This window comes from Hippichthys cyanospilos, chromosome 3, assembly GCF_059441005.1.
Source record: "Hippichthys cyanospilos isolate Australia breed blue-spotted pipefish chromosome 3, RoL_Hcya_1.0, whole genome shotgun sequence".
Lineage (NCBI taxonomy): Eukaryota > Metazoa > Chordata > Actinopteri > Syngnathiformes > Syngnathidae > Hippichthys > Hippichthys cyanospilos.
The window spans coordinates 5,656,399-5,683,824 of record NC_142371.1 but is presented as its reverse complement, the minus strand read 5'-3'; the positions used below and the strand labels follow the sequence as shown (position 1 = coordinate 5,683,824).

Here is a 27,426-nt window from a genome sequence, read left to right as displayed (position 1 = left end):
TTTAATTTAGCTACAAGAAAAACATCATTCTCCATCAGTTGAGCTAATCAGTAATCACAGAAGTGTGTTAAAATAATAAATGAAATGTAACAGTGTGCGATAATTAAAATTCTCTCTTGATTCAACAAAATGGCAGATTTTAGAAGGCTGCTTTCCTTTCATTGAGTTTACATCTGCTCAACTGTCTGTCTGTGTGTATATATATATATTTATTTATATATATATATATATATATATATATAGAAATGATTTGCTGAACAAAGGCAATTAGGCGGTGCTTGACGAAAGTGCAGTTTTGCAATGTTTTGTGCAAACACAGTATTACTCATTTCACATTTAAATTAATGTTATTCAAAACACAGACAAGTGGAAAAAATTGGTCTGTATTGAGCTATGGCGTTATAAGTTGACATCCCCTAAGATGGAGGTTGAAAATGAGGGGAAAAAACTCTATTTGTAAATGGAGAAATACGGTAACCAAAATAAGAGCTTTGCAAACATCTGTTTTTACTTTGGAAAATAATGACCAAGCCAGTAACTGAATCAGTTTCAAAACATGTGCCGAGTACAGTGCATCATCAATCCTTCTCATGTGGCATTGCTTACTGTAATCGATGTGTATTATTTCACTATACAATACTAAATACTTATGTGAGAATTTAACTGTATACCATTATCCAATTAATCAATGAAATAATAGATAGAAAATGAATTCTAAAAATATTTAATAGTGGCAGACAGAAGAACAATAAAGTAGGCAAAAGGTGAGTACAGCAAACTGTATACTAGGTTAAAAAAAACTGCAGTTGTTGTCAAAGTGTGCTAAAATTAAAGTTGAATATACAGTGCTAAGGGTTTAAACTATTAATGTATGCAATTCTAAACATTTTTAAGGAGCATGGTCCCTCGCCTTTGTAAATAGCGAAGGTTCACTGTAATGTCTCTTGGGCAAAATAGCAGAGGAGTAAATGTAATTTAAATCAGTAAATGGCAATCAAAAACTTTCTGTTTAAGATAAGTTTCAAGGCACCGCTGTTGTCATGTAAACAAAGCGAAAGAGTCACAATGTTTTCTTGTCTTGTGATTTCAACAGTGGCAGTTTTCATTACATGTTCGATGTGGTCAAAATTCCTTTCCTCAGAGTAATCAATAGAAAAGATTGAGCGATGATCCCTCCTTTCCTCGTGCAATCCCACGCTCCTCTGTTCTCTATCCCTATTTCTCTCGAGGGAATTTTAAAAGCAGGCCAGGCTGGGTTACCTAATCCCATTGCTTCTAAAAGGTTCCTGGGTGCTGCATACATGAGGGTCACCTTGTAGGATCACCCGGACACGCACACGCATGCATGCACACACAGGTCTTGAATCACTCCAATTTCCTGGTTTCTAAATGGTCATACTTGACTGCCTGGACTTATGGTCCATTTGTAGGCTTTAGATGAATTTCAGGCAGTGGAAAATGTTTGCAAGCCAGTCTGCAAGCCATAGCATACAAAAGACTTAAATAAGCGCATCTGCATTTTAATCTTTCTACACCGAGTAAAATATGCAAATCATTCGCAATGTGTGCTTTAGTGTTTATTTGAGACTAAAAATGTGTCACATTTAAACACAGCAACTCAGTAAGCGATAATTAGGCATTCCATGTGTTTATGTGACAACCTTAATATTCAACATAGTTTAACCTTGTCAACAAATGAATTTCCATATCCATATTTACATATTATCAGCCACCCCAGCCGTCATGTGTCTGTGCTACACTTTTAGAGTCACGGTATAAATAGAACTGAGTGCAGATGTGGAGATAAGCAGTATTTAAGTGTATGCATTTAGCTATACAAGCAGGCATACATTACATTTATTGCACCCAATGTCTAGTTCAGTTGTCTATTGTTATCATATCATTACCTTTAAAGCATTTGAGCTACTGCAGCATATAGTGAGACGTGAATTTCACTAGTGTCTGTTTCTGTTGCTTTAAATGTTCTATCTGCCTCTTTCGGCTGCGCCCTTCATCCGTTACCCTGTGGAGACATCCTCTCCTCTTCTCCTTGCATCGCTTTCCAACACACCATTTTCCCCTCATCGAGAAAGCGGCGTGGACTGTCGGACAAATATAGCAGTGAGTTAGCGGTGAGACTGTGTGTGTGTGTGTTTCACACACACATAATAGTCCGCCTGATCTTGCAAACTGACAGCTGTCAACAAGCACACACACATCACCTCCCACAATTGCGCTATATAGACCGATTTCTCACTACAACTGAAAGTGTGCTTCCATCGAACAGCCAAGTGTGTGAATTTGTAAATGTAAGAGGTGGAGTCAGCGAGAACATTTTAAGGCTTCACTCACAGTGACACGGCGGCGCGTAATGTTGCGTAGCACACGGTCAGCCAATAAGAAAAAACCTCACCCTCCAATTTATGAATGAATGAGGTTTGCACACACTAAAAGCGAGAATACTCCACAGTGATGTAATACAATCACTCTGAGCGGCAAGATCGGCTGAAAACAAGCGTTCTATGAAAAAAAAGTACATATAGTTTGAACATTTCAAAAAATGCATGTGATGGATGAAACTTTAAAAAGCAAATATACATTTTCCTTCATGTGCAAAAAAAGGAATTTCTGAACCATCGAGTGCTTTTCAGTTCAAGGAGCAACGGTTATGTTTTGTATTGAGACATTAGTACAAACAATTAACTAAAGGAAATAAAATCAAATAAACAAAATAAACATTATGTTTATCCCTGGTTTGATACCTGCAGAACTGTGTTTCAACCTTTTGTTAGAAACACACTTCATTTTGCCCCCGTGAAGCCATATCCTCCAACTGCCTTTGTCCAAACAAGGAACTAAGAGCAGCCTATTTGGCTGACACTGTGTACAAGGGAGTCATTTTGCCTAACCGCTATGTAAAACTCATAACTGAAGTGTTTTGTGTGAGGACGGGCTGGCAGCGACAGAGCCAGGGAGGGAAAGTAGGATTGCATGTGAGCATTTATGCACACGCCTTTCTATGAAGTCAATTTCTGGCACATTGTTCCAGCCCTTCAACTAGCTCAATTACTGCCAGTGTGCTATTGCAGATTAACAGTGCCCCCTTTGGGTCAAAAATGGTAGACATGTGGGCCAGCATACACAGGTCCAGACAGTTGAGCAGATGTAAACACAATGAAAGCAAAGCAGCCTTCTAAAATCTGCCATTTTGTTGAATCAAGAGAGAATTTTAATTGTCGTACACTAGAACATTTCATTTATTATTTCAACACACTTCTGTCATTACTGATTAGCTCAGCTGATGGAGAATGATGTTTTCCTTCTAGCTAAATTAAATCATTCACTGTCATTAAACGATCGTCAAAGTTTTAGGTTTAATGGGCTGGAAGTGAATAAGATAAATCATTACCACGAATAACTCCTATATACATCAAATCCATTTTGATTGAGCTGGCAGTGAATGAGTTAAAAAGACCATGCAAAAAACGTTGACAATATAAAACAAATACCATTATCCTTTGCAGTCCCATTAGAAAGAGAAAATGTGTTTGATTTAATCGCATTGAGTGAGTACAAAAAGTTACACATCTGAAAATTGTGAATGAGAAAGGAAAAGGTTGTTTACAAAGAATGCTACTCGGATGCATGACCTCATCCTGTTTCCACCCTCTTTGGCGTAAGGCTGCCATCTAGAGGCCAATAAAACAACTGCTACTACGCTTCACACCGGGTGATGTCATAGTTGGAGAAAGGATGAAAGAATTAGGGGAGGGGGGAGTACGACAGAAAGAGAGGCCGGAGAGAGAGTGCGGGAGGGAGAGAAGGTGATGTCATGTTTTTATAGCTTGGTCTTTGTCTAAAACTGTTGATTTCTCTTTGCGGAATCGATCTGTTGACGTCTTCTCATTTGTCTTGTAAAAACAACACCAAAATTATGAATCCTGTACCTGTGTTCAGTAAAACACAATAAATCCCCCTGCCCTTGATATTCTATTTTATTCTACTTTTACAAAGACTTGGAGAATTTCAAACCATTGGAGCAATTGCATTGCATTCAATTCAACGCTAACAACAGTACATCAACCTTATTTTAATCAATATCGATTCTGTCCGTGACAGACAATTAATTTCTCCTTCCGACAATCTCAACGAACAATGCTCACTCAGGGAGCACAGGGTGGAGCCTCTCAGAATACGAGGTAAAGAAAAAAATAGACACCAACAAAGAGCAACAGACAGAAGATTGTCGAGGAGAACGAAACGGGAATCAAACTAATCCAGCTTTACCAGAGAGCTGCTACTCCTTAATCACTACCCTGCAGACATGGCAGAAAGTGGTAGACAATAGAGAGAAATAATATTCCCCAATGATTGGTGAAGCCTCAAACTACTTAACTGTATAAAAGAGTACCAACCAAGAAGCCTCTTGACAGAGAACTGACAATGGCATGATCAGAATGAAGCTGTTCATTAATTACACAATGCCAACCTTCATCAGCAGGCAGACAAGTTGTTGTCATCCTTCACATCATGGCAAAACTCATATACTGTAACACACAACCAAACACACATACATTTCTTGAAATCAAACTTTAAAGCTTCACTGCAAGCTTTCCCTGCCATGGATCTCCGGCATTAAAAAGAAAAAGAAAATAAAGAAAACTGTTGATGGCCAATTTTGAATTTGGCATACCACATGAACCCTTAATTTGTCAATGTCAAAACTAACATAAAATTTGGAGTTTCAAGTACATGTTTTCATTATCTTTATGTGTGTAGCCATTAAAAAAATAACTAGTTGGATATACTGTAGTTACATTCCTACCTCATCATGGAAACAAAGTGGATTCACCATTTAATTACAATTGAACAAATCAGTAATTAATTACTTTCTGCTATTGAGTGAAAGTGCAATTTATTGTTGTGCCTTTTTACTCCACATGACGACCATAAATACATTATTAGCGGTAAATAATTTTCAGCCCAATTAAGTAAAATTAGATAAATTGCCAGAGGGAATACCTGATCATCCCTCGCAGCACACTAATGTGCCATGGCAAACTGCTTGGGAATCCCAACAGTCTAACCTACATTGAACACATATTGTAAGTCATAATTACAGTAAATTTATATGAGAGAAAAAAAAAACTTCTAGGCCATGAATACAAAACAAATGAAAAACAGAAACGAGCGATAAATGACTGCCTTTTTGTGCCCTGTGCCCACATAGTTATTATGCTGCACAAACTAGTAAATTGTGTTTGTAAACCATTGTAATCCCCTATATCTTATGCGCAAAATAGCTGTATCACAAAATAGGGTGTCCTCGTGAAGACACATACAAATATACAAACACACAATAAGAAGAAAAAAGAATTACATTGTTATACAGAAGGTAGTGAAAGCCAACTGAGCAGAAAGAAAGTTCTATCGATAAAAACAACTTTTGATCACATTACCAGGCGAGTATTCCATTATACTGTCTTGAATTGCACCTTTATTTGCAATGGACCTTCAAACAGCGACAGAAGCAATGTACAGTAATCAGATTGGGAGAAAGGCAGATATTTCCCGCACAGGAACGAGAGAGAAAATAGAAAACAACTCTGCACCTACTTTCTGAAAAACGGTACTTTTATTTAATTATAGACTCAAACTACCTTGACAGTAGGGCAATTTTAGAATTCATACTACCCAGTGTTAGAAAGCATTCAAATACTCTAACATATCAAAAGTAAATACTGTGCAGAGCTCTGAACGTCATTTACATTGACTCATTCATGTACTCATGAACAATTTGCCATTAAGCCCATAGGTTCTTGCATTATAGTCTCTTTCATTGTGTTGGAAGTTGCAAAGCATTAAATATAGGTTATCTCTTTTTTTTTATTGTGGCCTTGCATTGTTTCTACATAAATACAGAATTAACCTTGATTATGACTTTACTACTGTGTTAACTTACCCTAAAGACTACAGCCTATTCTGATTCACAAATTCAGATTGGGTCGCCGTTGTAGGAACAAAACCATTTTTTTTTTTTAATTAACTCAAACCAATATTTGCTGCATTCACAGTTTAAACAGTGTGAGTTACAAACAACCTCTAATAATATTCCAAGGCTAAAATGAAATAAAAAATGTAACACTTTCTAAAATAAAAATTGGTTTAGAGTTAGAATTTCTTGTGTGTGTGTGCATGTGAGTAAAACTTTCTGACAGAGGAATAAATCATCACTGTGCCTGATCATCCTGCTATTGTTACAGTATATAAAACTCAGCCAGACAGCCACCCCACACTTCAAAAACCTCTGTCAGAAACTGCAATCGCTAAATTGATTAATTTATTTTCGTCAAAATTAGTTGTTGTTTTTTATCTGTAACAAAATGTGAAAAAGGCAGGTTGTTGTTTCATATTTAAACTTTTCTTTTAATCTATAATTAAATACCCCCACCTCCAATTTTAAAACTTCTACTAGGGAAGCAAGAGTGTGTTATTGATCATACAGTACATGCACTTAAGAGTGCAAAAAGACCCTCAGCTAGAACATAGTACATCCATATCTGGCTTGCTAGCAAAACACAAGCTTGCTTCACAAACTTGCTACCTTGCATGTGTCAACCGCATGATGTTTTATAACACTTTCAACAACAAATAATAATAATTTCAATATCCAAAAAAAACAAGACCAGTAATGAAATAAAAACTATTGTACAAGGCACCCCACTTCTTGAAGTCATTGAGAACCACAAAACAGTTTCGTTCACACTGACCACTATCTATCTTTACATGCATCGATCCATCCATCAGCCATTTCCTTAACAGCTTGTCCTCACAAGGGTCGCAGGTTTGCCCAAGCCTATCGCAACTGTCTTTGGGCAGCAGGCAGAGTACACCCTGAATTAGTTGAGAACTTGAGAGCAAATTGCAGGGCACATTTGTGTCCAGTCAAGTCAAGTCAAGTCAAAGTTTATTTATAAAGCACATTTAAGCAACAACCTCAAAGGGCTGTCCGTGGTGCTGTACAGTTACTAAAATACGAAGAAATGATCAAGCACAAATATAATAATAAAAACAGTAATAAAATGAATATAGGACAGAGTTAGAATTAAAGGAGGTAAAACAGACAGAGCCAAGATTACTTGCATAGCAGGATTTTAAAACTATGGTAAGACTATGCAGCTCTAACCTGGAAAGGTAGGCTGTTCCACAGCTTTGGGGCGGGAACAGAGAAAGGTCGGTCCCCATGAGTAGCGAGCCTGGACCGAGGAACTTCCAGGAGCAACTGGTTAGAGGACCTTAGTGCCCTGGTAGTAATGCAAGGCTGAACAAGCTCTGACAGGTATGATGGTAACAAACCGTTTAAGCACTTAAAGACAATAACTTTAAAATGGATCCTAAAATTAATGGGGTTCCAGTGCAAGGATGCAAGGACAGGACTAATATGACTACACTTTTTCTTTCCTAGTCGGGAAACAGGCAGCTCCGTTTTGGACAATGTGTAAACAGTGGAATGGTGACTGGTTGAGACCAACAAACAAAGAATTACAGTCGTCTAGGCGTGCTAAAACAAACAAGTATGAGTAAGTTTTTCAAAGCCATTTGTGGGGAGATAGGCCATTACTTTTGATAAGGGTCTCAGTTGAAATAAACTTGTATTGACTATCGAGTTTATTTGTTTGTCAAATTTAAAATCACTGTCGAGAATAAAACAAAGGTTAGTTGCAAAAGGATGACAGAGAAACGTAAGAGTACCAATGGCACTGTCACAGCCATGCAGGAGATTTTGTCGGCCAAATAAAATTATATCTGTTTCGCTTGTTTGAGGAGAGAAAGTTTCTTTCCATCCAAGACCGGATGTCATTAAGGGAGTATAAAAAAACCTGGACAGAGGCTGGGTCATTTATTTTAAACGGGAGGTAGATCCGAACTTCATCTGCAAAACAATGGAACGAGACATTGTGCTTTCTAAAAACATCCCAAAGGTAACATATATATTGAAAAAAGGTGAGAGCTCAAAATGGAACCCACACTCACAAACACACCTAAGGGCATTTTGGAGTGTCTAATGGTAAGTAAAATGACCTTTACCAACATGTCTTAAATGCTCAAGTGACAGTCAAAGATGTCGCGTTTTGAAAAAGATTTACCTATTTCAGCAGTCCTTCACACAGATCAGTACCAAAGAACCGCACCTTACACCCTCATGCTTTGGCACATAACACATGTCTGGAAAACATTTAGAAACCAGGCAGTGGGAACGTCACAGAGAAAATGTCTGGCCGGCAGAGCAACACTGCCCTCTTGTGGTTCATTGACATCAAGTATTTCTTGAAAAGTTGTTTTGTTTACTATTCGGATGTACTGTAATTTCAGGAGTGTGTAACCCCCCCACCCCCTACTTTTTGTATCAACCTATAAGCACGTGCTTCTAACAACAGTCATAAAATTACACTGTCAAATTACACCTGTTAACACTGTGAGCTTGCAGCTCAAAAGATGAATGTAGGTATTCATACAGAATCACTGAGTCCAAGTGTTGACAGCCGAAACTGTTCGCAAGGTAAGACAGCGTCTAAAAATGTGGTTGAACAAAATAAATTCAGATTTATCAAATAATTTGCAGGTATTAGTATTCGAATTTTGAACATGGAAAAACATGCACGCCGGGGGAGAGGAAAATTTAGCATTTGAAGTAGAGTATTTGTGCATATTACGCTCAATAAATAATGCATAAATATACAGTGGAGCCGCTAAAATCTAAAATAAGGACGCTTTGGTCTATTTCCCGAGCTGATAATTTGTTTTATTTTTCTCATCAGAAATTGCTGGAATTTTAATTTCCAATATAAAACCGTTGGCTTGAAAAAAGCTTTAGCAACCGTTGGAAGCAATGGCTCCTGTGAAGTTTTAAGGGGAGTAGATTTAATTAAAAAAGGCTCTTCTTCTGCCATTTGTATTACTTGTTGAGGTTTCCCATAATTGTAATACACACACATAGAGACCACAGAAAGTTCCTTACTCGTCATTTTGTATCCACTGGCAGCAAGCTGTCCAGCCATATATTCCCCATCTGAGTTGTTGTGACTGCAGCCCCATGTTTTCATCCAGATTTTTTGAGTCCCTGGTATCAGACTGGAAAGACAATTAGAGTATAATGAGTAGAGAGGCTACACAGTATAACATTCTGAATAGCATAATTAAAACATCTCATTCTAAATATTAACAGATAAAAATCTATGGAATGTATATAACAGTGGGTAACAATTAATTTGGGTACATTTTGACTTAAAAATATTTCACAACTTTAGTTTACAGATTACTGTAGTAGCGCTACGATAAAGATTTGAATTCAAAGTATTAATGTGTTTGCCCTAAATGAGGTGTGTGAATTTATTTAATTGATGCTTCAGGGTAAAGCATGACGATGCAAAATCAATACTGAAGTCATTCAAACATTTATTTCTATTTTAACATCAATTTCTTTAGTGTGGAATTTTATCTTTTGGTGCTACTCAATATTGTATGTGACATTTAGAGTAGATGCTAATATCCTCTACAAAGTAAAGATGCACTACAAAATAACAACAAAAAGTACAACCTCAACAATTATAAATCCGTGCATTTAATATACCTGTCAGCTTGAAGCTCTTCGCTGTTCAAAATGTCTGTTTTTTTCCTGGACCTGGGTATGATATTCCTCCTAGCTGACAGCCTCTCATGAGGGGTGGGGTCACTAGAAGACACCATATCCTCAATATCATCAATCTGAGAGTCACAGGCTGAAGGCATGATCTGTAATGAGAGCAATGCTTTGTCAGCAAAAAATGTAATTGATGTCACATATGGTGTCTAACTGTAATCAACAATGGCATGGTGCATCTCAAACTAGAGTAAATTTGTTTCAACTGTAGATTCATAAACCACTGAAAGTCACATTTGTGTTGTTGTTTTTTTATTGGAATCTTTATTTATGTATTTATTTATTTATTTTTATATACATTTCCTTTAGCAGGCATCCATCAATTTTCTACAACGTTTGTCCTCATTTGGGACCAGCTATGCCAGCGGACATTGAGCAATATGTTGGGTGCAATGTTGCAAGGCCGATTCCCTTAATGATCTTTGTTGTCTAGTTACTGTATTTATTATGATTGGTGTTGTTGTATTTTACTTGATCGTGTAGTCATTCAATTCAGTTGCATTTATATGGTTCCAAATGACAACATAAGTTGTTTGAGGTCACTTTACACTTGAAGAAAGGCATGAACGAAATAACTGAATATAAAGATATTATTATTGATGCTTCTTCAATGAAGTGGTGCCAGGACGGCTTTATCCGACTCGAATTTTTCCAGTTCTGGCCTAAACGCGTTCGAGTCAAATGTAAACAATTTATGATGGCTGCTATTTTTTCTGGTTCATCAAAAAACATGTTCTGCTTATCTTCAAAGCATGTTTGACTGAATCACGTTAAACGAAACCTCGCCAAAAAGCACATTTAAAGTGTGCAGCAGCGAACAACTGTTGATCAAGACACCCAATCTTGGCTCGCTCGCTTTGCCTTCACGTGCATTGCATCGTTGTTTTCAATGCTCAATGTATGAGTGGTCTAAGGACCAGCTGTACCCGGTCTAAGGTGTTTATTTTTGACAGTGATCCGCATGTTTAGTTGATGGACCCTGCTAGCTGGGTTGGCTTACCGTGTGTGCTCCACGTGATTACTAATTTAGTTTGATTTTCGTGATGTACAGCGACGTTTACTCTTACCTTAATCAAAATGTAGCTATTTAATCGGTTCGGGTCCAAGTCGCGTGCCAAAATAAAGTCAGATTACGTGCAAGTAAGCGTTTGAAGCACCAAAACAGACGCGTCAAAACATGCTCTCCGCCATACTGTTTTGACATGACAGTACAGTGTGGGAAAAAGGACAAACTTCATTTTGGCAAGAACGTATCACGAACCCAAAATGATAGCAGGGTTGTTTTATTTTTGGGGTAAACAATCAATGGTTTATTGACATATTTTTATAAATAAATACTCGTACTGCGCAACGGGCAACAATGGGTGAGTCGAAAGAGTGGACAAAATCAGTCAGCCAATAGGTATGGTACTGGTCAGTTGTAAACCGGCAGAGCCAGAGGCCTTCTCTGCTGGCCTAATATAACTTGATATTATCATATCTATAATAAACTATAATAATTAAAATAACTATAAAAGTCAATTTCATTTTAAAATTATTTTTCCTAAGTATATATATTTTGTATTTGTTAAATTATGCTCCATATCCTGGTTTTCATGTCATATTATATCCATATGGTTACACTCCTCCTAAGTGCCGCAATTTTAGTGTAGCGTTTTTAGCCAGTTAGAATTCAGCTAAGGTGTGTTGCTCAACTAGCTAACATTAGTGTTAGCGTACGTCGAAGCCAGACCCGTAGACACTTTTTTCTTTAAACCCACAGGTATCGAAGAAGAGCAAAACGGAAATTGGACCGAGACAACTCTCAGCAATGGTGTCCATGTCAATACCACAGGGTATTCACCAGTCTGGCACCCTGAGTCTCAGTCCGGTCCTGGGCGGTGTATGTGACACCAGGGCCCCAGGTGCAACAGGAGTAAGGGTGAGACGCTCAGCGTGAAAACCATGAGGTAGCGTTGGCAAAGGGATGTTCTGAAGTTCCGCAGGAGCCGGAGTGGCAGTGCTGACCCGCATGCTGGCAGGCACAGTGGCTTCCGAGGGACGGCCGGTCGCGGCTGCGTCCCAGTCTGTGCCTGGGCATGAACCTGCTGCGGCACCAACACCAGCTTACCCGCTCCAATGTATACTCGGACCATACCTGCGGGCATGGTGAATCGGAGGGGCGGCTGAATGATGGTGGCCAAATAATTTTACTTTATTATTACTTATTATAAGTGTCATTTTAAAATGTGGCCATGTCAGTCTAAACCCTCATGGAATTTGGTCATTAAGTCCCCAATTATATAACCTTAAAGTGAAATTCATACACACATACCATAATTGAAAGATTCTTGCTGTTGTTTCCTTTATTCAAATGTTCAATTACAAATCTGACAGTACAAAAGAAAAATCCCATTTCATCCCCCCCTCCCAAAAAAATAACATGTACTACCACAATTCCTCATTGAGCAGATATTAAAGGAACATATGAACTCACATCAAAAGCAAAACACTAAAAGACGTCACACCAAGAACTTGTTCACCCAAATTGGGGGAAAAAAAGCAAAATATGATATTACTACTTTTTTTTTTTCAGTAATTTGTAGATTCAGGCAGCACTTGTATTTTTTTGTTGTTTTTTTTTTTTCATACAAAACATTGTTTTGGCCGTGAACCAATACTTGTGTTTGAATTTGTGAATTTAAATGAACCAGAAATATAACAGTGCTGTTTACATTTTCGCGGTTATTCATAATATTTTCTTTATGAGCAAATAGCATTTACATCAGTCTTCATGAAACGCCTCACCTTATGTAAGTAACGCTATAGTTTGACTGTTCATTACAATAATATCAATACATGGAGAGGCAATCTTTTCAAAAAATCAGGTCTCAAGCACACAAAAAGCAGATCTAACATTGTGACCAGATTCAGAAAAGTTGGCTGTATACAAAGGAGTATTAAGGCCATTCTGAAACGTAACACAATAAATTGAATAAAGGTTGTAATTTAACAAGCAGAATTTTAACAAAGTCATACATATACAAAAATAAAGACATTATGACAAAATGTTTGTTACAAGAAAAAAAAATGTAATTTTAACAAGTGGATGACAAAATTTTCCCAAGCAAAACTGCCACGGTCTCGCTGTCATACGTAAATCACGTCATACAAACCGCAATACAGATCATTAAAAACATTTCAACTTGAGAGAATAAACCCAACAAGAGGCCAATTCAGTTTTTTGGGGGGAGCAGAGAAGCATTTCCACAGTTACAGAAAACAATTGTTTACAAACAAAACAGTCTTGTAAAAAACATTTCCCTTGAAATACAAAATAACCTTATTTTGCAAATCTTCTTTTATTTTGTTATACTTGGAAGTTCATGAATAAATTCCTATAGGATTACAAGAAAATCAGTTTGGCCGTAATACTCCACCGTACTTTCCACAGCTTCAAGAACTAAACGTGGAAAAGGTCTTATGCTGTTTTCATAAACACTAAAAATAAATACCAGTTTTTCCTAATCCTAAAAGTTAGGTGTTGGCTGCAGGGGAGGGAATTAACAGCTAACTGACGAGTTAACCTAAGCATTAAAAAAAAAAAAGACAATCCAAAAAAGCTAAAAACTGACACACAGTGTCACAGAAGCAAAGGTAGACACTTTAGCAGTGGACAGAAGTCACTGATCCCAGTCCCGTGGAGACAGTCATGTCTTGTAATGGCCATTTCAAGAGCTCACAGTGAGGGAGCGTGAGTAAACAAACAATTTGGGGTGAATACATTTCCTTAACTAAACCAAACAAAGTACACACAACACAAAATAACTGATGACTCCTGCAATAAACATGTCCTTATCAATCAAATTAGTCTATATATAAAGATAGGACAAGAGAGACAGGTACATGTGATCTTCACTGCTACTGCAGGATAACCTCAATGACAAAATAAACTACTTTGACATTTACTCTTATGCTCGATTACTACTCTATTGTAGAACATTTAGTGAGAGGTAGCCCCTGGTACCTTGTGCACAGTCTATTTTTTTAAAACCATTTATCCATCCATTTCCACAAGGCAGGCTTACTTTTGAGCAAGCAAGATCTTCTGACGTAAACGCACACAATTGCACAAACACGCTAGCGGGTCGGGGAAAAGTTAACACTAAGAGCAGCAATACGACCTGCAGCCGCAGGTTTCCCGAGTTTCCTTTTCAGATGAGGAAATTGTTTTGCCTTCAGATGTCATCAAATATAAGTCACTGGGAGAAAAGAGCAGAGGCATTCAATAAGGGATTGAATATTACATTTTGAATTCATAGCTGAGAAATATCGGTGGCTTTTCTTTATATGGCCATTAATAGGAAATTACAAGTTTTAAAACTCATTAATGGTAATCATAAACTAAAAATAATATTTACCAGGCAGATTTGCGGAAGTGATCAGTGCTCACTTTTGCGTCCGAGTCAGAGCAGTATCATACGACTCTGAAAGTGACTAAAAATTAAAGGGCACTGTGCAAGTAGGTGTTACATTTGGTTATCCGTTCCAATAAATTAAAACTTTATCAGGGCCACATTTGTCTGCCGAAATAAAAGAATGACGATTGTAAAAGCTATGAGAAAATAGCCACGTGACAAGATTTTAAAAAAATTGATGGATGGAAGGATGGATGGATGGATGGAAATGTCAAAATGTGTTTAGAAAGGTCACTTTAATCTGAATACAATTCAGAAAGAATTTAGAAAATGTAGGCTTGTGTGTGTGTGGCGGGGGGTGACATTTTTGGGGAAAGTGTTTGTTGTATTGCTGAATGAAAATCCGGTCAAAAATGTCTTCAAATGAGAGTCGATTATTATTTCTCAAAGTTTACCTTTTCTCCAATTGGTATACACATTTCTGTAAAAAAAATATCAACCAATTCTTTTTAAACAAACCGAAATTCTGAGACATCAACAGGCCAAAATTGTCAGTATGTTTCAAACGCCAACACTTGCCCTTAAAACATACGCAGTGCAGATTATAGTGGGCAGCAGAAGAGGTCATGTGCGAAAGCAATTCATTGTTGTTTTGTTGTGAATTAATTCATTAAAGGGCGTTTTAGAACCATGTGAAGTGCTCATTCCAGATTTAGAAAATTCCACCAAGATGTGTTGCTGCGTAAAATCAAATCTGACATTAACGGCTTAGAAATGACTTTGGTATAAGGAGCCATTTGACTTATAACATTTTAGTGTTAAATATCCAAATTGAGATAAAATTTTAACATGATTTCAGGGTCATCTTAACATGTGCAGTCATTTTGAAGCGTAAAACCCTTCCCAGCTTCCCCTCACAAGCCAAGTGGCGTCCTCTGTTCATGTCGGTTGTACAACACTGACTGCAACTGCTTATAAAGGATTCTATTTCTTTTAAAGCGTACCTAATACCGCTCTTAAGCTTCAATGGAGTCCTCCAAGAGCCTGAGGTGGGACATCACCTGAATATCTTTTTGGGCACCAGTAAACTTGGCATATGTCTGCCTTGGGACTGGAGAAAAAAAACAGCCCTTTTTGTTGAACTGTATTTAGAATTAGCTTAGACTAAATACAAAGTCACAGGTCTCCAAGCTCACCACCGCCTTTTTGGCTCACTTCAATCCACCTTGTCAGGATCTGGCTCGGTGAGCGCTAGCTGCACAGGAGGTCGTCCAGGCCAAGGGGAGGCATTTTATCAAAGTCACAGGTGTCAAACAGGTCACTGATTCCTTGGTCGTCTCCCAATCCTAAAAGGTAATCGTCTTGCTCAAGAAGAGAGGGCCCCAGGTTCAAGAAGGGCCCCAGCGATGAGGGCATCTGGTCTTCCGTTTGCTGGAGAAGACTGGTGTACGGGGATGATATGGGCGAGAGAGCGGTGACTGACACGGTGGTGGAGGGGCCAGGAGATGTGGTTGGGACGGTGGATTCTGTGGAAGAGCGATCGAGGATCGGTCATTCATCATTTGTAAACAGAATGATTGACGCTACGCTACTTACAAGTTAAATTCCATAAGTTCATTGATTTAATCATTCCCAAATGGTCAATGGTACGATCCTTGTTGATTCTACTGACACATGGTGCAAGTTGTCATGTTTCAAAAGTTTGGAAACACTTTTCTTGCCTCAGCCGCTGGCCTACGCATTAAACTAAGGACTAGCACATTTTACATAGTGAAAAGACTGAATAAGAAGGACCCTTGTGAGTATAAGTGTCTATAGAAAATGGATGAATTGAGAGGGTGTTTCCAAACTTCTGACCACAACTGTAAATGGGCAATGTGTGTACTGCACAATCAGTTATTGTCCTTATACTTATTTGCAAGAATATGTGACCGGTTAATGACTGTCAAACAACAGAGGAACATCGACTTAGCAAAAGTAGGAATGCAGAAATGACAACAGGGGATTGTGTAATTCTTTTCTAAAACAAAGGGGTTCTGAAAACGCAATAACAGTGTCAAGCACATAATTTACAAAGATCCTAAAAAGTGGGCACTAAATGTGAGTTTACTCTTTCACAATTGGTGACAGACGTAAAAGTGGTGTTAAAATCAACTATTGCGCTTTGGGCGCCTTAATATTTATCACAGGGTAAAAATCTAAGGGGCTGACGCCGATTATCCCGAGTGAATGACATTTGGATGCATCTTGCATAACAAATTTGGATGCACTTTGCATAACAAATTTCACATTGCGTTGAACTGACTCAGAAATGTCAAACTGTTGTATGGCATGACTTTCTAATGAGGCCTCAGACTATTCAGAAATTCAAAAATTGTAATACTGGATTGACGCCCATTTGAAATTGTTCATTAAAGCAGAGGTAGGCAGAAAAGTCATTATGTCTGCCTGGCTAGCGCGTCCACATCATCAGCGAGCACTTTATGATGTGATGCCTCGTAAAAATACACGGACGAAGACGGAGCGACTGTACGAACCCGGATCAACATAAACATGCAATCATTCACTGCTGACTATTTTATCTGAACCTCTGATCCCACATCCAAAGTGATGCAGTGCTGACATCTGCTAGTGTCTGTTGATCAAGTGTTTTACGACACTTAAAAATACATATTTGAAACTACATCATTTTGGTTGTAATATGATTGGTTGTAAACACTGCTAAGAATTCAAATATACAATTTAGAGAGGAAAAAAAAAGTCTTATCATGAAGAGGAGGTCTCATGGCAACATGAAGGTTTTTATTTATTTATTTATTTATTTATTTTGGGGGGGGGGGGGGGGTTCTGGTTAAAGCAGACCTTGTAGGACTTTGAGGAAAGGCGAGTTCCCGTTGATGTCTGTGTTGGCATTTTTCACCGGACTACTGTGGTCGTTCTCATCTGGGCACAAAAGAACCTCGATAGGACCTCTGGTACTTGTAAGGTGGATGGAAAGACTCTGCAGAGATCAAAGAAAAGAAATGAGGTGTGTTATACTCAGTAACAAAGCTGATTGGATAAAGAACACTAACAAGGTACATTTCAGTGAAATTTCCATTAGAAATGAAGTTTAAGACCAGCATCCCAATGTCATTTTACACAAAGTTGGTGGAGTCCAAAAATGACAGCCATCTGCTCTAAAGAGTACTGAATCAGAGCAGTTTTTTTGTTTAATTATGAATGAATATGAAAATGAATATACCCTTTAAATCAAAGTTAACTACCATATTTGTATCAGTGAAAATCTTTCTTAGGACTCTACATTAATTACAAGACAGTGCTTGGGCCAGCCCAAGTTCACAGATTTAGTCAAAAAGGGCCAATACAAATTTCAATAATAAATATGATGGAATCAACATGTTCTTGGTTTTTATATCCATTCATCGATCGATCCATTCACTCCCGCAAAGTAGAGGTAATCAGCTTTACCAGATTCTTCGCAGGGAGCCCCGGAGTTCCACATCTCTCCAGCGTGCCAGAGACCCTGACCCTCCTTTCCAGTGGGACTTGCTCGGAACACCTCACTGCGGAAGCGTCCGGGAGGCAACCAAACCAGATGCCCAAGCCACCTCAGCTGGCTCCTCTCAACTGGAGGAGCAGTAGCTTGACCAAAATAATACACCTTGCACTCCTTTCATTAAGTCGTCTTCATCTCATCCACTATTGTTGTTTTGTTTTTTTTTCCATCTGCTCCGGCCTTTTCGTGCACATCTGAGCACCAAAGTAATCTGTACATCCAAAGCACACTGCACAGAACTCCCAGTGGGACATCGCGAATGCCTTCTCTAAATCCACAAAAGGCGTGTGAAGTGATTGAGCGAAGTGCCATGCACCGTCGAGGACTCGAGGTTGTAGAGGTGGTCCAGAGTTCTGCGTCCAGAAAGAAAACCACATTGCTCCTTCTCAACCTGAAAGTCGACTTCCCAATGGACCTTCTCCTCCAGAACCCCTCATTAGACCTTACTAGGGATGCTGAGGGGTGAGATCCATAAGTAGCTGGAACACTATCTCCAGTTCCCCAACATCCATGTCTGCCAATGCGGAGGCACTGTCGCTGATGTCCATGCGATGTCGTGCGGGCGTGTGAATCAGGACAGCCCCACAACATCCAGAACATTAATAAACTCGAGGTGGTTCTCATCCACCTTTGGGCTTTGCCACGAAGCTTTCCAACCAGTTTGGGGAAACCAGGGATATGAGAGCGCACCTTGAAGTCCCCAGACTGTAGAAGAGAAATGATTCAACGGAATAGAGAAGATCTTAAATGTATTCTCCAGAAATGATTCAGCGGAATAGAGAAGATCTTAAATGCATTCTCCCCATCAACTCAATACATCAAGAATCGAGGTAAGCACTTGCCATCTCCTCCATGCACAGTGTTAATGGTGCCGTTTCCCCCTTTAGAGGAACCAGATGGTTGACCAGAATTTCTTCGAACCTATCAGTAAGTTTCTCTGGCCTCACTGAATTTTTGCCTCAGTTTTGGTTGGCCAGTCGATACCTGTTATCTGTTTGAGGCCAAAATGGCCCGATAGGCCGTCTACTTCAGCTTGACAGCATCCCTTACCACTGGTGTCAACCAGCCAGTTTGATGAATGCCACTACAACAGGTACCAAACACCATTGGGCCTCAGCACTAATGGCCGCCTCAACAAGATGTGTGGAGCATGGTCCACTTGGCCTTGATGTCCCCCACCTCCCCAAGGACATTAGAAAAACTCTGCTGGAGATTGGAGGTGAAAGGCTTCCTGACAAGGGATTCTGCCAGCTGTTCCCAGCAAATTCCGGCATCTTCCTCAAAAACCAGAACCAACACACCAGCAGGCAAAGATCAAGTTACAACAATGCCCCTTCCTTTACCTGAGTGTCCAAAAAAAAAACATGGCTGCAATTTTGATGACATTACCACAAAACTGATCATCAAACTGCAGCCTAGTATGTCCTGGTGGCAAATGGACATAAGGACAATCTTATGATTGAAAATAGTGTTATAGACAATACACGACAAGGACTCCAGTAACAGAGCACTGATCAGGTTCTCATCATAGGGGAGAGTCCTCCTCCCACTTTTAAGATAAACATTCAATCATTGGAGTTTTATCCACTTAATTTGACCATTTATCATTGTTCTCATTACAGTGGTGTACACATTTTTTCTAGTACGTCAGTTAAATTTTTCTAAAAGGAAAGTCTTGAACAAAGCCCAGAAGCAGTCAATTTTTAAACACTCACTTGGCTTTTATGACTAAAAGAAGTCATTTTTCGTAAGCTAAAATAATCATCGAACCTTACTGTGATTTATCAAAAATATACAGAGTTGTGGTCCACCACAACATGGCTCACTGTGTCACTACTGGGACAGCCACTCAAAAATAAAAAGCCCTGCTTACAGCATTGCATGATGAAAAGAATGGCCAAGGCAAAAAAGCATTTGCCCTCTTCCTGATTTCTGTGTGTTTATCCATGTCTACCACTTACAAAGGTTTCCTTTCATCAAACCAATATCATTTTCACACCGAGACGATCAAAGGAAATTGTTTTATTTACAAGATGGTTGTGGGGGTTCAAATTCAGATAAGTATCTGACCCTATGTGATACAGTAGTTGCCCCCAGGAAAAAAATAGCACATTGTATCAAGGTCAGCAATAACAGAAATTAAACATTTGTGATCATTTGTGATTAATCGTTCAAGCAGCTGTGAAGAAATTTCAGACCACTCTTCGAATAATTGTTTCAACTGTCATACTGAAGGGTTTTCTTTCTTTAAGCATCTGTTTAAGGTTACACCACAGTATCTATTGAATTTTAATTCAGACAGTGATCACTCCAATTTTTTTTTTCCTCTCAGATCAGTGTACTGCTACATGATCAAAGGGCGCTCAAGTTTGGGGACGCAAGCTAATGACCGAATGTTAAGGTAAAAAGTGGAATTAATTTTCTGTCAATCACAGCATTTAGTCCTGAGGAAGCAAAACAGCCCCAGACCAGCAAACCGACAACACTATATTTTCCTGTTGCCGTCATGTTCTTTTGATCAAATGCTGTGCCATTTTCACACCAGATCTAACGGGCTGCACACCTTCTAAAAAGTTCTATTTTTGACTCATCGGTCCATCATCATCGAGATACTTTTTGCCGAATGCGAAATGAGCCTTTGTGTTCTTTAGAGACAACAGTGACTTTTGCCCGTGAATGCCATTTTTGGCCAGTGTCTTTCTTATAGCGGAGTCGTGAACAATGACTGTAACTGAGACCAATTAGGCTCTTTGTGTGTATTTCTGGGTTCTTTTGTGACCTCCTGGATGAGTCGACATTGCACGCTTGGATTAGTCGCTCGAGTCCACCATGTTTTCTCCATTTGTGGATAACTACTCTGACAGTGGTTCGCTGGAGCTCCACAGCCTTGGAAATGGTTTTGTAACTTTGTAACAACAGATTGATCGATTTCAATCACTCTTTTCCCCTCACATTTTTTTCCAGAATTTCTTTGGATCGTGACATGGATTTTGTAGCCTACATCACTTTGTCAAATGGATTTTCATTTAGGTGATTTCTTGATACAATAAAAGTGATGGTAATCAGGTTTAGGTATGGCCTGTGAAATTGAACGCTTTCCAAAAAACTGTTGTTGGTCAAAGTTGCTTTGTGATTTAACAAATTGAAAGCAATTACTTTTTCCACATAGGGTCAGATTTTGGTTTGTATTTCCCACCTTTGGTAAATAAAATAATTCAGAAACTCTCGCTTTTATATGCTTGGGTTGTCTCAGAGTGACATTAAAATTGGTTTGATGAAATGAAACCTTCACAAGTGATGAATAGGCAAAAATCAGCGAGGGGGAAAATACTTTTTCACAGCACTATACAATTTGAACACATACCTCATCAGGATCTGGTAATTCGAGCTTTGTGTCTGTGGGTGCTTTGACAACAATGACAGTCTGATCGTGAAGGTTTCCCAGCTGTTTGATGTCTTCATATGTGACATATGCAAATGTGGTCAATTGGTCAAAGAAAAACCTTTAGATTGGATGGGACAGTAAGACTTTAAAACAACTGTAATGTCAGAACTGGCAGGCTAGCTGGTGACTACTGACATTTGCATTGTTTAAAAAAAAAAAAAAGGATATTTCTCATTGTTTGGTGACTCGCTCATGTGCTTCGCTTCCAGGCTGCATCTCTGGATGAGCTGCTCAAGTCTTTGCTCTTCATCCGCCAGTGCAGAAACCTCTGCTGTCAATCTTTGTCTCTGGTTCAGTGACCCCTCAACCTCCAACAGACTACAGCCCCTGTGAGCGTAGATCAATCACACACACATTTCTCCTGCAGTCATGGTGTAAAATATGTGACAACTTACATCCATTGAATGTTGTTCTTTGATTTCTTCTTGATGAGGTGGATGCCTTCTAGTACATTAGTGATGTCATACAGCCTTCTTTTCTGAACCTGAAATCAGAAAACATCACATGCATGTTTGATTAACTGAATGACAAATCTCACTACACCCATTGACCACATTACAAAAACATACACATATTTAGCTGTACAATATGTTAATATAGTGGTTAGCATTTTTTTTTCCACTACGTACCAGCTAAAAACCAACAGATCATTGATTTGAGACAGAAAGTACCTGCAAAGTTTCGGCAGCAAGGTTTAGATCCAAAACGCCATCAACTGACTTGCTGAGCAGGTCCACAAATTTCTTCGTTAAAAGGCCTAGGGAGGTATCATATCGCGTCCTCTCTGGCGGAGACTTGGGTGCTGCAATGAAAGAAGATGACAACATATTAAAGTTATGCTTTATCATAGTAACACTGAAACCATTAACACACAAGCTAATGGCCAATGAAAACTATATATGCTTGACTTAAGAGGAATCCAAATCTCAACAGCAACAAACGTGAGCCCTATTACAAAGAAATACACACAACAGTATAGGGAGATCCTCAGTTTTAGATCAATACTGCATTTAACCTATGCTACACACTGCCACTGTTACTACACACTTGTGAAATCATAATTATAGCAGCATTTGTGAACCAAAATACAAATTGTTAAATACCGTGGAGATTGAACAAACTTTCATCATGCAGCAGCATGAAGACGTATTATTATGCAGCTGCAAGTAGTTCACTGTGTTTCACAGTGAGCAATTTAATTAGTGTTACTTCAGACCGTTTCATTATTAGTTGTAGTAGTGCAATTTATTTGGTGTTACTTCAGACCGTTTCATTATTAGTTGGGTATTCATATTTTTGTGACAATTTTTTTGGTGGTGCGCAATGAGATTAAATGAAAAATGGCTCAATAAAAGTACTAAAATAGACACTAATCGACTCCATGGGACATGTCATATTTAAATATAAATGTTTAACACTAGTATTGCAACAAGGTGATCATAAATGACATATTTAGAATGATACTGAGAAAGATTCTACATGTGACGAGCTAAATTTGTGCCCAGATCACAGCTGTAGTTGGGACAGTTGTAGCCACTGAGATGAAAATGAACAAAAAATTCTAGACAAAAACAAAAAAGGTTAGTCAAACCTTTATAAAACAGTACCGTTGCAAAAAAAGAATCAAAAAACTATTGTTCTGCAAACAAAGGCCTCCCGCAGGCACAGCCAACATCAAGTGCTTGTAATGATGTATATTTATATAATGACCATTGTCTGCGCAGTAAGAAAGTGCTTTTTTTGGGCCGGCCTCGTAACCACAGTCATGCAAATGACTCTGCAAACTTGACTTAAATACAAGCTAATATTGTGGGGTTTTCATGCCTAGTTAACCGAAAATATATGTATTCGTTAAGGCACGCAGCATCATGCATAAAGATTCCTGGAAGAAAACAGGAGCACAACTGTGTTTAGTCTGGGATTCAACTTGTCATAATGTGTCAAAGGTTGCAAAAATAATGTTAATTTATAATTCTGCACTGCATTTACAAAGGTCTTACTTTTTGACGTTTTTATATGTGTTCCATTGGCTAATGCGGCGCTCCCTCTGCCTCTTGCGGTCCTTGGTGGTTCCAACTGGTACTGGTGGTCTGAATCGTCGAGAGCTAGTCGCCTTTTGGCCTACAGGGAGAATGTGGAATGAAAGATTGTTAGGGGATAAGTTTTGGATGGTTGAAGATTTTCAATTAAAGGCAAATAAAGCTCGAGAAGACAACTTCTACAAGTGTTTAGTGTGCCAAAACATGAATTTCTGATTCTAATTACTGAAAAAAGTACTGTTAACTTTGCACTGCCTTCACTGCACTGGAAGTTCTAAAATAAACAGTAACATGTATTGTTTCACTGAAACAATTCCAAATGCAATTATTCAAATTTCAAATCTTTTCTAGTTGTATTATCCCATCTTGAAAAAGACACAACTTTCCCAAATTTTTGTGTGTGATTGATTCCTCACACACACAGATCAAGATTTTATATTTTAACTCTCAAAAGCACGTTCACGAAAACCAACATTTCTGTTATGACTATCACCATTTCAAGGCCGAGTGACACTGCATGGAGTCCCCAAAAGTCCCCCCCCCCCCCCCCCATCAATAATACCGTTCGTGTGTCTTGTGGAACAATTCAGAAACACCAGTATTCCAAAGCAGCATTCACCATTAAAAAGTCTCTTACTGGACACATCAATGTTGATCATAGTTTTACACTTCTTGCAAATTTTATTCAGACTCGTCTCTGTTGACAGTCTGAACGTCAGCCATTTTATACCAGCAAGCAGCTCCCCTCACCCCGTCTGCTCATGCCTCTGGCCTCACACACACACACAAGTTTGGCTAGCGAAATCAACTGTTTAGAACACTAGTTGCAATAACCAACATGCGATTAAAGTTCTTTGTTTTTCTGTGATTCATAAAAGCTGGAAGTACAGCAAATGTGCAAAGTAGCACAGAGTACAACAAACTCGAGTTTCACTATGAAACTCATCCTAGCGTTGGACTTTATTCAGTAGAGTTGGTAATGAAAAAAATCACTTGTCTGAACTTGTTAAAGCGGCTTCGAAAACGAAGAATTTCTCTCCGCCTCGTCAACATCGCTACTAGCCATGACAGCTAACTCATTTTCATGCTTCGATCCAACTTGCATCTTAATCGACGATATGACGCCGTCGAGTGGTAACAAAATTGAGGAGAAGCAAAAGTGGTGTCAAGAACGTCTGCATTAGGAACAAAATGAACCGACGACCACCAAATGGATGCAATTTCGCAAACGTGGAGCATAAACACCCGAATAGCACCCCAACCCCCTCAAATTTAAAGACTAAGAGAGCAGCCACTAGGCCACCGCTAACGTTGCTCATCTCTTACCAAGGTTTCCATCTGGCTGCGAGGCTGAGGCGAACTCAAAAGCATCGCGAAGTTAGCATAGCGAGATGTCCGCACAAAAGTGGACGTCGCGTGAACATCGAGACGTTTTAAATGAGTCCTCCTCCTATCTAAATTCGCACAACTCAAACGTAGACGTACTTGGACAACTTAGCTCGCGGTAGTTAGTTAGCTGCCTAGCTAAAGCTGGGTCGTGGGACCGGCTAAGCGGCTAGCAGCTAGCTGCCAGAACAACAAGCTCGGCTAACCTTAGCAAGCTAGCGTCGTGTCGTGGTTCGGACACTTAGTAAGGCAAAAATACATTGAAATGTGCTGTTTGGCAAAATTACCGGCGGCCTTCCTAATGCGGGTCGATGTCCCGTTCCATTTGCTGCAGCTTGTTGAGGAGTTGTGTAAATGTTGTTTATCGAGGGCTCGGATAAACATACGCCGGGGGTCTGTGTAACGTTGCAAGGCGGCGGTGTAGTTATGATTTGGATATAAGTGGCGTTGCCTTGAGAGGGGTTTAAACGATCGGAGAGTGCTGTCAAAATGATATTATTGTCGAGATGAGAGCCCCCAACGCCCGCTAAAATCACTTTGTCCGGAGCCGAGGAGATCCCTCTTCTCATCTTGTTCTCGGGTGGCCCCTTTTCTTGTCTCGACACTTTCAACCAGCTCCGATTGCTAATCCACCGTAATGGTTTCAAAAATAATCAGGCCGAAGCAAAGATAAAAGTCTGAATCATCGACTTTTGCAAAGTATTTGTCCTCGTGTGCGTGCATTTAGGCAGATGCGATGGATTAAAAAGTAGCGCAACTCTCGTTTCCCCCGTCGAGAAATGGCTTCAGGAAACGGCCTGATGAATGAAGGGATACGGTTTGCGCGCTCAAGAGCCCTCCCGCGAAACTCGGATTTCCCGGGAAGATTTCAAACAAAATTTACATACCAGATTCGACTGGCTGAGCTCTTTACATTCTCTGCCCCGTCTGTGGGGTTTCTGTCCAATGACATCGCGTGATTTTGTGCGCCACGTGCTCATTGGCAGTTGTAAACAGTCGACGTCACTGATCACGCGTGGAGTAGTTCCCGGCTGAGGCGCTAGATGGAACCGCCAACTAACCAACTATGACAACATATTTTGTGCAATTTGTGATCATAAGAAATTTGAACGCTCCTAAATGCGTTGATAAATAGAATGATGTGATAATTTTGACATTTTACGTGACTTACGCTACAGAAAAAATGTTATTGTGATAATATGTGTATTGTAAATATTGTGGTACGGTTTAAAAAAAAAATCGCAGTGATGATGTTGGGAGTCACGGTGTCAGATTTGTTTTACCCATCTGAAATGTTTCTATAACTTATGTAACGAGGCTGTAACGAGGGAGGTTCACTGGGGGGCTCAATTTGCTATGTCAGTCACCTGGGATAGACTCCAGCTCACTCATGATTCCAGTGACTCATCGCTCTGGAGCTATAGCACTTCCTAACTGTTGAGGGCTGAATTGCTACATTGTTTTTGTTGTTGTTGTTATTTGTTTTGTTTTTTTTAGCAGGAATAATTGGCCGATTTTGAGCCAATTGTTGTAATATATTTGTAATTGTTTCACTACCACATGAATTACGTGTTTGCTTCTTTTGTTTATGCTTACCTGAAGATGAAGTTCCTAGTGAATAATGAAGTGGATTTGATTATTTACTTTCTGTGTATGTTGTTGGGTATATGAACAGAATGTATCTACTTTGATATGATTAATGATCATTACTCCTCATGTGAAACGGTCGCTCTTTAAATGCTTTGAAATCCACTGGTCACAACATTGTCATAATGTTATTCATCCTCATAGGTATACAGGCCAGAAATATGTTTTGTCAACACCTTGACGTGATACTTAAAGACAGTAATTCTGACGAAGAAGCTCTCGTGATCGAAAATTTTAAAAGTAACTGTGAAAATAAAATTGTGAAATAAAATTTATGACCATAACAACAATGACCTTGGCCTTGTTCAGCCTTTTAAAGGATCAACAAGGAAAACCTCTCCAACCCAGTCTCAAATCAACTCAATATTATGCATTAGGCCAGACAAGGTAATGAAATCTTTCAACATGGAAACTTGGTCATCTGAACATAATCCAACCATTGCATCCAGAAAGCTTCTAGACAAGATATATTAAAACTGAACACCTGACAATAAACCTGCCCTCACTTGTAACCAGACCCAGGAATACTCAAACTCCTGCACTTGTGGCAGGACCTAACCTCTGACCCAGGGAGATCTCTCCATTCTTTTCCAACAGAGGACCATGGGCTCAGATTTGGAGGTGCTGATTTTCATCTCAAATGCTTCACACTCGACTGGAAACAGCTCCGTTGAGAGTTGGAGATCAGGGCCTGAAGAAGCCAGTGGAAATTGAGGTGTGATGGTTATTTTATTTTTTTGTCCCCCAAATATGAATACGTGCGGTTTATGCACTGTATAAGGCGCACCGGATTATAAAACGCTTTGGGGAAATTGAAGGATTTTAGATGTGCCTCACAGTGTGGAAAACGCAGTAATAAGAAAAATACATATTTCCTTTCACTTTCAAACAACATAACAGGAGAGTCACTTTGCAGTCCCTGTTTAAAATCAAATGAATGAAATGAAAAAAAAAGTGATTAGTGGGTCAAGTGAGCTTTACACCCGACCCACTAACAAAAATAAAAGGTATATTTGGCAAATTGTCCCATACAATTTACCAGAGGACATATAAAATTCCTGTGAGAGCAGATGTTTGATACCATCTGGATACATGGTTGATCTTAAAGTATCTTGTACTCTTATTGTCGTTCAGCTTAAAAAAAAAAAAAAAAAACACTAAACAGCCGAATGCTACACCGAAGTTCGAAACAGCTTCGACTTTTATTTTTGGAAGATATATGCGGAAGTTGCGCTCATCCTCAATTTGAAGTC

At 39.1% G+C, this 27,426-nt stretch overlaps 2 protein-coding genes across 3 annotated transcripts in view; both read right to left on the bottom strand.

The window, feature by feature from the left end:
• The window catches only part of cdkal1 (CDK5 regulatory subunit associated protein 1-like 1), a 201,086-nt gene extending 190,191 nt beyond the window's left edge, over positions 1–10,895 (bottom strand). The window contains exons 1-3 of the mRNA XM_088409351.1: positions 10,768–10,895; positions 9,632–9,792; positions 9,020–9,132 (exon numbers count right to left, since the gene is read on the bottom strand). Of these exons, the coding sequence (XP_088265477.1) occupies positions 9,020–9,132; positions 9,632–9,789 (271 nt within the window). The 5' untranslated portion in view covers positions 9,790–9,792; positions 10,768–10,895. The remainder of the gene's footprint in view (positions 1–9,019; positions 9,133–9,631; positions 9,793–10,767) is intronic.
• A 1,203-nt stretch (positions 10,896–12,098) lies between these two features.
• On the bottom strand, positions 12,099–25,310 carry LOC148425601 (transcription factor E2F3-like). 2 transcript variants are annotated; one of them, XM_088412128.1, is made up of 8 exons: positions 24,814–25,310; positions 23,102–23,222; positions 21,773–21,903; positions 21,497–21,585; positions 21,270–21,428; positions 21,021–21,135; positions 16,960–17,098; positions 12,099–15,623 (listed from the first exon to the last, which is right to left on the bottom strand). In XM_088412128.1, exons 1-8 carry the CDS (start codon positions 25,093–25,095, stop codon positions 15,349–15,351), a joined length of 1,311 nt encoding a protein of 436 aa, XP_088268254.1. In that variant the 5' UTR covers positions 25,096–25,310; the 3' UTR covers positions 12,099–15,348. The 2 variants fall into 2 exon arrangements, with proteins under 2 accessions (XP_088268254.1, XP_088268255.1); XM_088412129.1 differs by lacking the exon at positions 24,814–25,310 and adding an exon at positions 24,467–24,669.
• Between the last annotated feature and the right edge of the window lie 2,116 nt (positions 25,311–27,426).

Coding starts and splice junctions, on each gene's coding strand:
- LOC148425601 (XM_088412128.1), bottom strand. CDS start 25,095: ATGAGAAGAGGGATCTCCTCGGCTCCGGACAAAGTGATTTTAGCGGGC. Junction 21,429..21,496: donor AAGAACAACATTCAATGGAT/GTAAGTTGTCAC, acceptor CTACGCTCACAG/GGGCTGTAGTCTGTTGGAGG. Junction 17,099..21,020: donor AATTACCAGATCCTGATGAG/GTATGTGTTCAA, acceptor TGATCTCTGCAG/AGTCTTTCCATCCACCTTAC.